This window comes from Dromaius novaehollandiae, chromosome 3, assembly GCF_036370855.1.
Source record: "Dromaius novaehollandiae isolate bDroNov1 chromosome 3, bDroNov1.hap1, whole genome shotgun sequence".
Lineage (NCBI taxonomy): Eukaryota > Metazoa > Chordata > Aves > Casuariiformes > Dromaiidae > Dromaius > Dromaius novaehollandiae.
Window position 1 is genome coordinate 87,830,586 of NC_088100.1, and position 15,626 is coordinate 87,846,211.

A 15,626-nucleotide genomic window follows, 5' to 3' on the forward strand; every position below is an offset into this window, starting at 1 on the left:
TTAAACTGCAACTGGTCACACTGAATTTCTCTAATGATTTCATCCTTTATACATCGCATCAGGTTGTTGAGGCAGCCAAATTGCTACCGCATGTAGAGTGCGGTTCAGGAGTAGTAACAATACTTAAAGCGCTTTGGAGCGAGCAGTGAATTCAGATGAAATACAGAAGAGACTAACTGCTATAGAAAACAAGCATCTTTTAAAAGGTCTTTGTTTTGAGCATTTGTTATTCAGCACTAGCAGTAATAAGTTTCTGCATGTATATCAAATGTTTACTTTGATCTCATTCAAATTAGGTTTTCTATTTGTGTGACTAATGACAACAAGATAATGATTCTTTTTTAAATCATAAAAATCTTTCAGACACATGTATTCAAGCCTGCTGGATTTTTTGCTGAATATGCTACTGGAGAGATGTTTCTGATTTGTTTGGCTAGTTCTAGGACTTTTCTCTCAAGTACATCTGAAATCTTGTAATCAGTAAGCTAAAATGAACTTTTTCTGTCAGCACTTGGTATTTGTTGTGTGAACTTAAGCAATTTTTTTTGCTTTCAAAAATATAGTGAAAGGTGTTTATTTTGTGCACTTGCAGTGATCGTTTTTTTTTCTTTTCCTCCTATGCAGGATTCTGCTCCCGAAATTATTACCTAGAAAAAATTTCAAGAGAACCCAAAGGGTCCTCAGTTAGGGAATTTATCAAACTTGACATTGTAAGAGCACCAGCTAGAGGCTGTCATCTCCGTAAAAGGTAGTTGGTAGATGGGGGGGGAGGGGGGGGGGAAATTACCTGAGCATGCCAGCTCTGGCTGCCTCGCTGCTCTCGTCACACCCTTGCTTAGTCCCCTAGCGCTGGTGATTGGCCAGTGGGGAGCGAGGGACTGAGAGAAGCCTGTCCCGAGCGAGAGCAGTTCTGCCCCTGCTGCCGGCTGCTCGGCGGAGCTGACCTGCTTTCCCTCTCAGTGCTGGCAGCGTGGCCCGCTTAATAATCGTGCTGCCATTGGTTGCCCCTGTATTCCAGGTGATCTGAATATCGAACTACCTTTTCGCAGGAACAGGAGCAACCGTTCGTGATGATCTTCTTGTCGTACATGTACCTTCTACAGGGCTTAAATCAAAATAAGGCATAAGGGTTTCTCTGTGGTTAGGTGGGACACTGCTGCATATTCTTCTTCTTCCTAAGTTCTGTGCATTTCCAGTGCTTTTTGTGCACCTTCATGTAGTTTTCTAAGAAAGAAGATAACAGCCACAGAAAACGTTCCCTTGTAGATGCAGGCACTAATCCCTATATAAAGGATGTATCAGGAACAAGTTATATCAGTATTAAGTTGTTGTTCAGCTAAACTGATGTAATATTTGTCAGTGCAATTTTTATTAGAGTCGAATTAAGACCTAACGTAAGTATAACTGCGTTTCTGCTAATGAGATTGGATTACCTCCTGGATTTGCTCCCAGAAAGCTTGACTTTAAATTCCTTTTTGGTAGAAGGGTAATAAAATGGGTGGTTCATTATAATTGCATACAAAACTTAAAATACATATATTTTTTTTGGTACCTTTTGTTTCTTGGTGAAAGAATTCTTCTTTTCCTCTTTCCTTTTTTATTTTTTAAAGGATACTCAGGTCTGTGCAGTGAAATTGAAAGGTATTTATTATTTTAGAAGAATGAGACTGTTGAAGAGGCCAGTTAATAATTCAGGAGTTAGTGGTTATCAGAATCTATTTGTGAAAAGAAATATGGATACAGGAATTGCTAAAAATAATGTATCCTGTTGACAATATGAATTTAGTCTCAGCTCTGACAAAAGAATCTTTACAATTCATCTCAACATGGAAGGCAGCATTTTAATAGGGTTGCATGTGTGTGTTTTACAAGGTTTAAAAACAGAAAAAGATCAGGATTATTTTGTTTTTAAAGTGTTGCATTTTGAACATCTGTAGGTAAGTAGAAAACTGCGTTGCAGGTGAAAATAATTTACAATGACTGGCCACTTTTAGCTCTCTAAATTATTTTACTGTAATCTTACTCATTCTGCAGTTCCCATTTTACCTTTGTGTTTCTAGTAAATATCTTTGTTAACGCAGAATTAAACTGCCAGTTAAAAGATTTTCATTTGTTATTTTGATTTATTTACAATATTTTTATTAAGTCTTGTCCATTTCTTTGCATAGCTTTAAAAGTCCTTCTCAGAGATTCTGTCAGTCTTTACAAAAAGATACAGATACGAAGAAAAACATAGTAGCTGTTGGGGTGAGCAAATGATCATTAAAATGTATTGTTTTACTTCAGTGTGATTTCTTCTTATACCCCAACCCAGTCCTCACAAATACAGAACTGCACAGGACTTCGTCTTCTGCTGGTTAGCAGAAGTGGATTTAAATCCACGCCGACAGTTCATTTGACAATGACCTTGAGGGGCTTTGCTTCTCGAAGAAGAAAGCAGAAGCTTGCGGTAAACAAAGTTCACTTCTGACAGATGGATTGAATGACAGAAAGGTTGCGAGTGCCAGAATAGCCCTGGCAGAGGAGGAAATGTTCAGTGGAATCCAACAGGAGAGGAGGTGTGAACAGGTGCAGGGTTGCTGACGGAAGGGGAACCAGATGGAAGGAGCCAGAGCCAGTTTATTTAAAGGAAAAGGCAGAAAACACTGAAAGGCTGTGCGATCAGCAGCTAAAAGTGTGCATGGAAGAAGGTAAAAATTCACAAAGCAAAACTGCACAGTGGGATATCTAGCACTTAACATAATGGTAGTAATTTGTGAGTTTAGTTTTAAAGTTGCTATTGAAATAGGTTTTTCCCTTACCCTTGACAGCATAAAGATGAGAGATTTAGAACCTGACCCCCAAAAAAGAAAAATCTTGACTGCCCATTATTTCTAATATTAACGTGCAGACAAAGTTCCAGTCAGCATAATGTTAATATTGTGCTATAGCTAACCAAAGCAATAAAAGGGATGTAAGGCTGGATTTCTATTTTTAAATCACCTGCTCAAATCTAGCTCCTGTGATATGTGGGTAGATAAGTATGTCTTTTGGGAGGATGTTTCTGTAATATCTAAGCGAATCAACAACAGTCAGGTACAATGTAATGTTAGCCTAGTCTTTCTGGTCTTTCTTGCTTTTGGTCGCAACTTTGTCAGTTTGCTCTAACATGTGGTATCTTGCTGTATGTTGGGGGAAAAGTCTAGCTTACCCTAGCTCAAATGCCCCCCCCCCCCCCCCCCCCGGATCAAGTGTTTTTTTTGAGGTGGGCGTCCTTCTGGAGAACGCTTTGTTCCGTCAAGTCATTCTGCTTCTTCCCGGGCTGTTCATGCAAGGCTTGGTCCTTTGGAGGTAGAGAATCTGTTCACGTCTCACTAACTTTCCCAATAGTTGTGTATAGTGGACAACTTGAAAGGATCAGGCCTACGGCTAGTTAGCTTAAACTACAAGTTACATGTCTGTCCCAACAGCATCTGTGAGAAATCGGAGGCGACTGCTCAGCAGTCGTCTGTAGTACGTCTGTGATCTAGTGGATCATTCAGCTGTGCTGATTTGGTCCGGATCAGGTGTGGGCTCACAGTCACTTTCCTTTCGAATTAGGCAGAGTGTGCAATGCAGTGTTTATGCTGACTTTATGCCAGCTGCAGTAGGGCAGATGATACCTGATTCAGTATAAAGCTTGCTGGTACGAAGTTAACGTACCAAAAACATTGGTTTTTTGAAGAAATTTGAATTGGCAGAGTGAGTTCATAGCAGATCAGGTCTCTACATCATTTAGCTGCATCATTTTTTGATTCACTATTAGGAGCCTGAAGGCTGGATTTACTGTATTAGCAAGCTGAGCCTTAGAGTGCAGTTTTGCAATTGCCCTAAGCTGATCTAAGTCTATGCTGCTACTGAAAGGCTAATCCCATCTTCCGCTCTGCCCGTGTTTCCAGCCCCTTGCTTATGCAGACAGTGGAGGGCAGGCACCCATATGATCAGATGGTTCAGGGAGCTGGTCAAATTGAAAAAGAATCATTTGCTCTTGCTGGGCAAGTTGCATGAGTGCTAATTATCAGAGGATATAAAGAAGGACTACCCCTTATACTGGCACTGTTGCCTTACACTGGCTTAAAGCTATCATGAAACTGCATGTTAAGAGACGGCTGGTACTGAATTCAGGAATCACCATATGTCAAGAAAATTACTCCTTTATTTTAAATATAGTGAAAATAATTTACACTAATTTACATAACTTTGTATACACAGAGCGAGTGCCTGCAAAAATCTATGATAAGCAAACATTTCAACATTCAGCCATTTGTGAAAATGGCTTGTGAAACAAGGATAGCAAAGAGGAGAAGAATATTCTGGAGAACAAGGCACAATACTGTGAAATACTTAGGACTATGTAATCAAACTTCACAGAAACCACTCCTTGTGATGTGTCTTCTCATGCAATTCATATACTGTACTTAATTGTTTCTTTGTATATGGTTTCATCAGCCTAATAGTTCACAATCTCAATATCATTGCGGGATGGGTATTTACATACAGGAGAATCAAATTTTGGTTTCAGTCAGTATATTTGACCTAGTATGATATGTTACTTACTGTCAGAGACCTTTTTTTTTTCCCTTCTCTAACAATGAAGTAGAGGGCAGTTAACGATAATATTTAGCTGTGGCTTGGTATACAGAGAACGATCCAGATTGAAAAGCAGTTATTGCCTACTTTGAGGAGCTGGTAGCTTTCAGTTTATATCTTTCGAAGACAAAATGCCAAAGGAATTAAATCATCTGATAGATTAGTTGTTGAAAATTTTTTTCTCTTATTCTGAATTTAAAGGCAGTTAAGAAATCCTCTCATTTTGTTACTTAACCTAGTTCATAGCAGTAGAGAGAGAAAATGGTAACATCAGTTATGAATATACTCAAGGTAACTATATTCAGACTTATACTGTGTAAGCTTTTGTAGGAATGTGGGCCCCGTGTCTCTCAATTTCTGTCCCCTTTTCACCTTTCTCATGTCCACCAGTATCTTCAGTAAATGGTAATTTTGAAGTTGTTTTCAAGTACAGCAAGTACTCGAAAGTAGATTAAGAATCATTTTCATGCACAGTCTTTAATGAGTAATATCTTCTGATGCCTCAGGCAGGCTTTAAAGGGCAATGTGAAAGTCTTAGACTCTGCATTTTATTGTTTCTTTGACCTACTAATATTATATTAAGTGCAAATGTATAAAAAAGTTATAATATGGTTCCAATTGTGTAACTACATTCCAGATAGAGAAATGTAGAAATAAATTTCATCAGTAGCAATAAAGTCATATGCACCAACTATCCATCTCAGCAAAACTGAAATTCTCAGGAAAAAGTAGAATTTAGTGGAAAAATCTGTTATTTGGATTCTGGGGATTGGGACACCGTTGTTTACCCTATTTTATTACTTGTGGGGAAAATAGTTGTGAGCTAATCTGTCAAACAGTTGTAATTAGTCTCTTGACAAAAGTTGGAAATACGGACAGAGCTTAATCTTGTATTCTACCCCAAAAGCGTTCTTTGGATTTGAGGTGTTTTTGTGAAGTAATAGTACCCTGGGACATCTGTCTCTTCCAATCTTTTATCTCATGTAGTCAGAGGGTTTCTTTTAATATTTGGTTCATTAACCTACTCTAAAAGGTATTTTTATAGCATCTTCTAGCCTTTCAGATCTATATTTAAAAAATCTGCAGCAATCTGAATGTTTAATTTCTTAACAATTTCAAACTTCTGACCTTTACTTAACTTCTCTCATTTTTGCAGTAGTTTCTGCTTACCATGGTTTTGAGAAGAAAGCTCTGGCATTTCATTATGTTTCATTATAGATACAGAGTGTATCTATAAATTAATGTAACTAGGCACCTTACATCATAAGACTAAATCTAAAAATCTTTTTGAAACGTCAGTTCTCAGGAATAGAACCATATGACACAGTCCTCTAATTCTACCAATAAAGTTAATACATAAGTCGCTGCAAAATTTGACCATACAAATGTAGGCTGTACTGAAGCTCATCTAACACAGTGTGCTGGCTGGGGCAGGTTCCAGCAACTTGAGCTTTCCACTGAGAAGACTGGCAGCAGGCTCCCGAATCAGCATCCAGTCCGTTCCCACAAACACACGTAAAGAGCAACTCAGTGGGTAACTCCCTCAATGGGATACAGGAAGGGCAATTTTTCAGCTCCTTGGAGAGGTTTAAAGAAGTGACCTGATCATGATGCTTTTACAAGTTATTTCCACGCAATTCTTGCACACGCATGCATGTGTACGTCTTCTTAATTTATTTTTGGACATAGGAACATTTGTTTCATGCCTCTTCTTCTGCCCCGTAAATGCACAGAGAGCCACAATATCCAGCCAGTTTAAACATGCACTGAAAAAATTAATACCATTATTAAAAAAGATTGGGGAGCAAAAAATCTACACTGTTTTGTAGGAAGAAACCAGGAAATACTGTCTTTCCAGCTATGACCTTGGTCATAGCAATCCTAGGTATTAACAAGGAAGTATTAGGTGAAAATATGTAGGAAGTAGGAAGTAGGCTAGTAGCCTAGGAAGTAGGCTGTGCTTCCTCTTGCAAAGGAAGGTGACCAAGACCACCAACACCAGACACGAGATTCCTAGAAGCTTGACTTAAGGGAAAGGGAGAAGTCTTCTGACCCCGAATCTTGTTATTGAGCTGACTTTAAACATATGAGCAAGATATATCCTGTAGAGCTCTGTTAACTTATATGGTGTGGAAATTACTAATTCTGAATCGTGACTGCACTTAAAACTAGCATTTACTTATTTACCCGCAGAATTTGAGGTCTTACTGTGTTGCATTTCCTAATCTAAAAATTTGAAAATATTGAAAGATTTCAGATAGTATATGATATAACCCTGGAAATATGTTCTCCGGTATAAATATGAATAGGGTACTACACTGCTGTTAAATTGAATGGCAGATCTGAAAGGAGTTTTAGGAGTTTCACATTAATAGAGGGAATGATTTAAGACCATTTCTGGGGAGAATGACTTCTGGTTGTGTGATAATTTCCTTTTTATATTTGAAAAACCAACCGTCAGGCTTGTCCACTAACCAAGAGAAACTGAGCCCTTATCCTTCTGTGTACGAATTAGCTACAATATGAAAACATACATGGAAGACAGAAGAGAGAAATTGTGAAGCCTTCTGACCCAAAGTATGATCTTATTCTATGTGCCTTTTTTAATCACCTTTATCATTGCAGTATGTGAGTATTTTCTAGTAATGCAGTAAGAGACTTTGCAAACATTTTTCTGATGTGATGATGGTAACATGAATAGCATTGGTATTATAATTTCTTTTTTCAGGTTCTGTTTATTTTTATTGTGAATGTTGCTATGTGTTTTTTCCGTGTTGCTTGAGAGAAGAGCAAGGATATGCTCTGATTTTGCATTATTTCCTTGGCACTTGTAGCTGAAATAATAATATGAGCAACCTATGAGAAGACTGTTTGGAAAGCTAGCTTAGTAGAAAGCTTGCAAGGTGTACAGCAATAGGACATTGCTGAGCCATTGTACCCAAAGGTTGGCCAAAACCTGGAAAAGTTCCTGATAAACATAAGCTTTAAAGTCCTGTTTTCAAAAGCACCATAGTGCTGCAAGTGATGTAAGCGCTTGTGAGCCAGATTTATGTAAAGATGCTGAGAATTAAACGCTTAGCTACTTTCTCAGAACTAGCCCGAACTTTTTTTCAGTTTGCTGTATAGAAGCTTATGCTACGTGTTCATTTTCAAACATACTAAGAGAGGAAGCTCACCTCCTCTGGAAGTGCTGAGGGAGCCCACAGCTGAGTGTGTTTCCTCTTCTGGCAGGGTTTGCTGTGCAGTCGTTCACAGTGCTGGCCTGCCTGGCTAACAGTTATCTGGGGAAAGGTCCCAACTCTGCTGCTGAGGCAGGTAGTGCAAGCATCGATATTAGGCTCTGTTGGCCCTCTAGCTTCCCAAGTGTGAATATTGGTACTGAGTTCCAGGGCTGGTGGTTGACCAGCAATATTGTCAGTTCAGATACCTCAGATGCTTGGAATATTAAATGCCAGCTACTCCTTAATACTTTATGGACTCCAGTTTGAAGTATGTATGTATGAAAGCCTAAAATACGTTCCAATTATGTTTTAATCATAATTAACAAGAAATAAAAATGTCAAAATAAGATTCTGATAACCTCTGGTGTGCTTCTAAACTAAGGTAATGGCTACAGTTTTTTAATTTGTCTGATTAAGCCCATAGTCCTTACTAAAGCATCTGTTAGCTTTTTACAAAACACCACACGCTGATCTTATGGAAAAATCGATACAGGGAGCATGGTTGCTTCACATCATAGTTGCTTTGTGGCAACCTCCAGCCAGAGACCTAATTCTCCACTGAGATTCATCCTACATTTTTCATTTTATATTTTTGCTATTACTGTTACTATTTTTACTGTGAGCAAAAAGTCTTGCAGAAATACCTACTATTGAAGTGCATTGTAAAATTCAAAGTTCTATCATTCAAAATTCGGTTCTCTTTTTGCAGGTAAAATCACTGAGCTCCATGTTATTTATTTCAAATTTCACTTTCGCATCATTAGGTTTTAACTCCTTCCTTTTCCTTTATGGAGAAGCCATTTGGCAGATATTAGTCTTCTACTGAAAATGGAGAAATCATCCAGTTTTTATTTATTAGCAATGGTAAAGTTTTTATTAAATCTGGTGGCTAAAATTCAGGTAGTATACTTTGAGCTTAGCTTCGAGTCAAGATGAATTTTTACTTTGTTTACAGTGAGGACTTTGTCAAGGCTTGCAAATGATGGCAATTTCCCTTTTCTCCCTCTTGTGCTGTAAGCTGCAGTTTATTGTGGCCTTCGTTTTATCACAGACATTTAGAAGTCATGGCTTTCAGTCACCACAAACTGGTGTTCAGTTCATTGAGATATGTGAACAAGATGACTATGTAAGCTGCTCTTGGCTACCATAATTCAGCCTCAGAACAGTCCAAGTGTTCAAAACTAAAATCACAATGGAAAACTTGTACTTCAGAACAGAGCTCAAGGAGATGAGGCATCTGGTCTGTAATATGAACAAGTCTTTGATGGTAGCTTCTCACTTCATTGCATAAGGATGAAAATAACCATGAGTTCAATGCTTGTGCCTGAGTAAAACTGACCACAGTTATGGCCAAATCCAGAATTATTTTCAGACTGACAGACATTTATTTTTTTGCATTTCACAATGGATAGATACTACTGTGAGAAAACTTTAATGTTTGCTGCTGTCTCCAATTTTGATTCTATTGATGGATTCTGTGAGAGCACAGGCTGCTGCAGTTTAACCACTCCATACCATTTTCAGTGATAAAAATAGTTGATGCTTTAAAAAGTTCTGGTACGATAAGCCTTTAGCTTTCATTTATGGTTCAGATCTTACCTATGCCATCAAAAGTAGGCTATTGTTACTTTGTTTTATATTGTCTATGTGCTTTCCATTAGTCAAGATATTTTAATATGAGAAATTCTCAGTATGAGAAATTCTCAGGTGTCTTCATACCAGTTCTGGAGGGTTATAACTGTTTCCTGTCTGTTCATAGCATTTCTTTTTCTTAAGTCAAGAAGTTTCCATTGAAATCATTTTATTGAAATAGTTCTGAAGTAGAGTACAAGTCATTCAGTGAAACAATAGAAATTCATAGTAAGTGACACTGGCTCACTTTTTTTCACAGTAAGTAGCCAGTGTCGAACCTTCTAAAATTCTTGCAGCAGAAAAGTTACCAGTAGGTCCTGAAATCTCTTGGGCCCTAGTTCAGTCTTTTGCATGTTTTACTCATTGGTTTTTTCCTCTGTATATGTAAAATGTATTGAGGAAATTTTCTGTAGGAGGGCAGAGAGATTGAAGTTGGGAGCAGGGGAAACATCTACTACTGGTGTGGGTGAAAGACTCACCACTCATTTTAGCTTTGGCTTCAGAAGATCTTTTTGTTCCTCAGCAGCTCTAGGCCCTTCAGGTGTTGCTCTTATGTATTTAAATGTGGGGTATGTCGTGCTAGAAACATCTCAATCCTAAAATTTTCTAGGTGCTAAAATTGAGACTAGTCAGCTACCCTTCTACTTAGGACTAATCTGTATCGTCCTAGCCTTACAAGTCTTCCTAGGCTTACAGTCTCGCTTTTATCCACTACACAAAATTACCTGTTTTCACCCACCACGTATACACTTCACTTCAGATACAGGGGGCTCCCCACGCATCCGTTGTTTCTGAACTCCTGTTAGTTTGTTCTATGTAGTAGGTAGTGCAGGTGAGTGGCTTTTTGGATGGATCCCTTTAGCAGAGGGTTCGTGGTGACTGCAGATTCTCCATTTGCTTTGAATTTGCCCATTGGCATGTGTCCTTTTTAGACAGGAGGGACCCTAGCAGTGAAAAATGGACGTTTACAGGTTTGCCTTGGTAGCTTCAGCTGTGCAGCCTGATGCATGCTGAAGGCTACCCCTAGCTGAAAGCCAGCCAGCCAGCTGTGTACCAGATGACAACACAGCACCCAACTGCACACAGCCATCTCGCACAAGACACTACTAAATAAAATACTGTGCTGCTGTCACTTTCTTTAGCTGAAGGTGTCTGGGGGCTATGTTAGGTGGTGGTGCATTTTGTTGAGCAGTCTAGTGCTCATGACAACTGTCTGAACATCAAAGATATTTGGAAGGGGGGAGAGGGGTTTGAATAGAGTGATTTCCAGCAAATATGGAAAGTTTTTTCATAATAATGCTTTCCATATTTGGAACTTACACTTAGGAAGTGATACGTGCATCACTCCCTAGGATAGCCCCAGTATAGTTTCAAAGTAATTCTGGGAATAATGTGATAAGGGTGCAGTTTGTTGTATGAAATTTCCTTTAAAAAAATACTTTCTTTCCTCACAGCTACAACAGTCTCTATATTTAAATGTATTCTCTGTGTCAAATCAGTCTCAATCCTATCTCAAAAAAAACAAACGAACAAAAAAACCCCACCACCCTGTGATTTCAGTGGGAGTTTTGCCTAAGGTAGGGCTTGCAACATCAGGACCAGGAATTAGTGTAATGTGACCCACCATTTGTATTGCTTTGGGGTAAATTTAAGAGAGAAGATTTAACATTGTGTATGTCACGCTGAGATATTGCAATATCTCGGATGGGTTATTAGGCACCAAGCCAAAGGTTAAGTGCAGCAACCACATGAGATATGGCTTTATCCTTACATGATCTGTACTCATGTCTTATTTTATTGTCCACTGTTAGGGGTACTGTTGCTAAACCAAACAAAACATCCGTAAGACTTTATTGAAACCTAAGCTATTAAATGTAGTTTCAATAAAAAAGTGTGTGCATATGTATGTCATTTGAAATCTAGAAATCAATCCCCATATGTGTGAGCTCCCTGAAATTTTGAGTCTAGATCCAAATGTGTGCCTGATATGAATATTAACAACCTTTGGGAAAGTCTAGATCTGAATTTGCAGTTCAGGACCTTTTCTAATCTATATGCATATCTCTTTTTGCTTTCTTATTTTCCATGCTGTTTTTGCTTGGCTTGCATTAAATAAAATGCTTCAATGGAGTGTGGTCGTCTGGCATTTGTTTTGCCTCAGGAATAGATTGCCCCATCTTGCATATCTGGTCAAGTAAATTGCTCTCTTGCCTGCATACTTCAATAATAATACTGGGCTTTAGACCTTCCTATACAACCCCCCAGTGAGCAGAACCACAAGCGGCTGTGCCTGTGTGGTGCTAACAGTCTTCTGTATTGTAACGGATGCATTCATCTCCTATTTACATAAATTAATAGTTAAAACTTGTTTTGTTGCTTAAGAAAACTCAGGCCTTTAGAATAGCTAGCTGTATTATGAGCACTGTGGAGATTGCTCCCATTGACTTACCTCCTACTGATTCACTGGGAACTGGTCCATCTTGGGATCAGGTCCCTAAGTTTCATTGCAAGATTAAATGTATAACATATAAAAGAAAGATCAAATAATCTGCTTAATGCAAAGTGGATGTAGGGAAACTTCCTTATGAAAAAGAAGTTGTGTTTAAAATTTTTAAAAATACCCTTCTAGACAAAAATATTTTAATTTTTACTCAGGAAATAGATCACATTTTTTATCCTTTTCTTACTAGTCACTGGAGAATGTTTGACATTGCAAGCGAAAGGTCAGTTTGTACAACATGAGGTGGGAGGGGAATGTTTCCTGTGAAAGTCTTAGCCAGATTTTCTTTGTCGTTATTAAGTAAATGATTTTCCTGGTTTACTCCTCATCTTCAATGTAGAATTTTTATTTTTCTTTATCTCCTATTTGGCTTTTATAGATTGGAGAAAGAGAGCATTCAGCACAGCATCAGCAGTGAAGCAAAGGCCCGAGCCCTTCAGGCCCAGCAAAGAGAGCAGGAGCTGACACAGAAGATGCAGCAAATGGAGGCCCAGCATGAGAAAACTGGTAGGTGGTAGGGAAAGATTAGAGCCTGGGCACTCACTCACAAGCCAGGCCCACGCCTTACTGTGAAATGACATCAGGAACACCTGTAACCTTTGGCTGGCCGAAGGGAGCAGATGCTAACTACACCGGAGATTCCGAATTACATATTAGTTAGCGTTTAAAAGAGAAAATGGAAAGTATTGCCCACTGTCTGTTGATTTCAGAGTGCTGCTCTCACATCTGTTGCACCATCTGGATTATGAGTTTATTTACCTGTGTTCAAGAAACGTAAAGCTGAGAGAGACCACAACAAAGTAGAAAAACAAAGGGCTTGTTTTTGGCTGGATTTTCAGGCACACATGTTATATAAAGAAAATAGCATCAGAAGCTCTGCGGGAAATGCTCTGAGCTTACAGTTAAAGTCTCCTGAATAGCATTGAACAGTTCCCACAGTACACACATTATAGCTACTCTAAAAGCTTAATGAGTTTGCTTCGGCATCCAAACTGGAGAAAAGCTTTAGCCATTAATCGGTTCTTAATTCACTGTCGCAGCTGGATGTAATTCACTGGCTCCAAATTGATATGTTCCTTTATTTAATCTTTGCAGCCTCAAACATTTTTAGCATTAGTATGTCCCCCCCCCCCCCCGCTCTCAATCTAGAAGAAAGATGTTTAATCCCTTGCATACTTCAGGTTCTGATAAAAAGAGACTTCATTGCATTGCCTTAGCTGATCGATGACTTTTCACCTTTAATCTGCAGGTAAAATGGACTTTCAAAAAACCTCCTCTTTGCTAGTGCTAAGTTTTATGCCAATAATACTAATAAAGGTCCAAGTTATAAACAAAAGAGAAATTTTTAGAGAGAAAATCTCTAACCCCTGAGCATGGAAAGAAAGAAGAGCTTCAGCTTTTATGGAACATGGTATATTCATATGTTTAATGAAATACCATTTTCATCCACCTGTCTTGCAACAGCTTTAGAAAAATGTAGCTTGTGTTACTCCTAAGCAGTGCCAGCTAATACCTGAGGTAGCAGACACATTTACATCTTCCATCTAATTTATTTTTGCCTTTTTTTGTGGCATTATCACATTACAAGAGACCTTAGCTTGTGTTCAGAGAATGCAAACAAGTACGTTATTACTGCTGTTTCCACAGCAGGAGAAGAAAAGAAGTTCTCAGAATCATTTTTCCCTACTCTACTCAACACATCTGTATATGACCAAGTGTAATTTTGCATAAGAGATGTGTAATTTACCCCTCCTGGTGCATAAATTGCTGCAGTATACAAAAATGAAACAACATTAAGACTGACTATGGCTTTTTATATCTCTAATAGAATTAGAAGGAGTTGAAAATGATGGTAGACGTTTATTTTGTACATAAAAAAACCCCTTGTTTATTATGATCTTACATGTACGTAGAAATTTGGGTAACAATGGCCTGTCCTTCTGTGAGTGATTTTAAAAGCAGAAATTAGGAAACTTCATTCTGCAATACCTTCATTTTGAAACAGTAAAGATCTTTGATTTCTAGGTCATGAGTTCTGGTGCAGCCAAAGTGATAGTAACTGGAAATGGTTTTATAAAATGGTTTCACTGTGCCTGTAACTTGACAATAAGTCAAGAAAAAAAAAAAAGAAAAGAAAACCATAGTGAGTGTTTGGATTTCCAGTGTATCCTCTACACCAGCTGAGCAAGAAAAGATCTGCTAGGCCATTGTTTGCCAATCTTATTCCTCTCAGAAATATTGGTGAACTTCCACCTAAAAAGCAAAACCACCAGATTAGATATGTAGTCTTTGATTCCTGTCACACAAGATCGGAGTCCATGGTCGCATCAAATTGCCTGTTTAACACCCCTGTGCATTTCAAAAGGAAGCTGCCTCATCCACCTTTTACCAGAAAATGATTATAAGGACAGTGGGCTGATAGGATCGGATTATCTCTACAGAAGCAGAGAACCTGCTACCCTTTACAAGATAATGTCCTAATGATAAATAGCAAAAAAGAAGGAGGGGGGGACAGGGCCATGTGGATACTAGTGGAAAAGAACATTTTAGGTTAGCTTATCCTGGCATATAGCCTTTCTTTGGTAAATGCTGATTAATATTATAATCCCTTGCCCAGGTAGCTAAAGTTTGAAAAATATACCAAAAAATGGTAGGATTAGAAGAAAGACATCAAGAATATGTTAAATTGTTTCTCTATGAATTTTTACAGTTTTGAAATAAATTTCTAGTTTTGTAATTTTATAATTTCTAGTAAATGAACTGGATTCGTTGCTGACCTCCCACAACACGTTCATAGCAAAATTAAAGGAAGAATGTTGTATGTTGGCAAGAAAGTTGGAGCAAATATCAGAAAAATACAGGTTAGTATATTTTCTTATCCTATCCCTTTTATTATTACTTATCTTGTCCTAGCTATTATACAGCTTCTCAATGTGAATATAGCATATGCCATTTAAGAAACATGTAGATTTTTATCCAGAGATATTCTAATTTTCCTCTTTTCAGATGGTGTTTCTGGCAGTTAATTCAAATTACTTTTACTATTCCAGTAAAAAATGACATACTATTATATTCTTCCTGATGTTCGTATTCTTAATATGGAAAGTACAAAACAGTTAATATAAGAGCTACAATATCAATTCATCTGAAATTATATGAAAAGTACTAAAAACTTCAAGTTCTCCAAACTGTAGTCTGTTGGTTAAATTATTTACTTAAATTCACAATACTACATACTAAATAATTATCTCTGGAAAAAATTCTTGTCAAAATTGCTTGTCATTAAAGCTCTGATTCTGCCACCACTTGTTTTGTGGTGCTCTCATTAAAATCAATAGCAGTTCTAAATGCAAAGCAATTAAAAAAATTCTGGAGTAGAACAAAAACTGGAAGCAATAAATGGTTAAAATAAATACAAGAGTGTTAAGGTATCTATTTCAAAGTTACCTCTTATAGGACGGGACTGTCATGTTTTAAATAACTGAGAATTTTGTAGTTGCACACCTCAAAGTCTGTATTAATAAATAGTTTGATTTTATATTCTTTCATTTTTTCTTTCGATTTTCTATTTTTTATATTTCATCTCTGTGCTGAAACTTTCTTCAAGGTTCATATTTAGGGTAGGAAACAGAAGTTATGTGGTGAGCTGGCATTCTGCAACTTAT

At 37.8% G+C, this 15,626-nt stretch overlaps 1 protein-coding gene across 11 annotated transcripts in view; it reads left to right on the top strand.

Moving 5' to 3' along the window:
- Positions 1-15,626, top strand: part of SDCCAG8 (SHH signaling and ciliogenesis regulator SDCCAG8) — a 124,638-nt gene that overhangs the window by 49,448 nt on the left and 59,564 nt on the right. For all 11 annotated transcript variants that reach the window (XM_064509395.1, XM_064509396.1, XM_064509393.1 and 8 more), the window contains 2 exons: positions 12,341-12,468; positions 14,714-14,822. In XM_064509395.1, the coding sequence (XP_064365465.1) occupies positions 12,341-12,468; positions 14,714-14,822 (237 nt within the window). The remainder of the gene's footprint in view (positions 1-12,340; positions 12,469-14,713; positions 14,823-15,626) is intronic.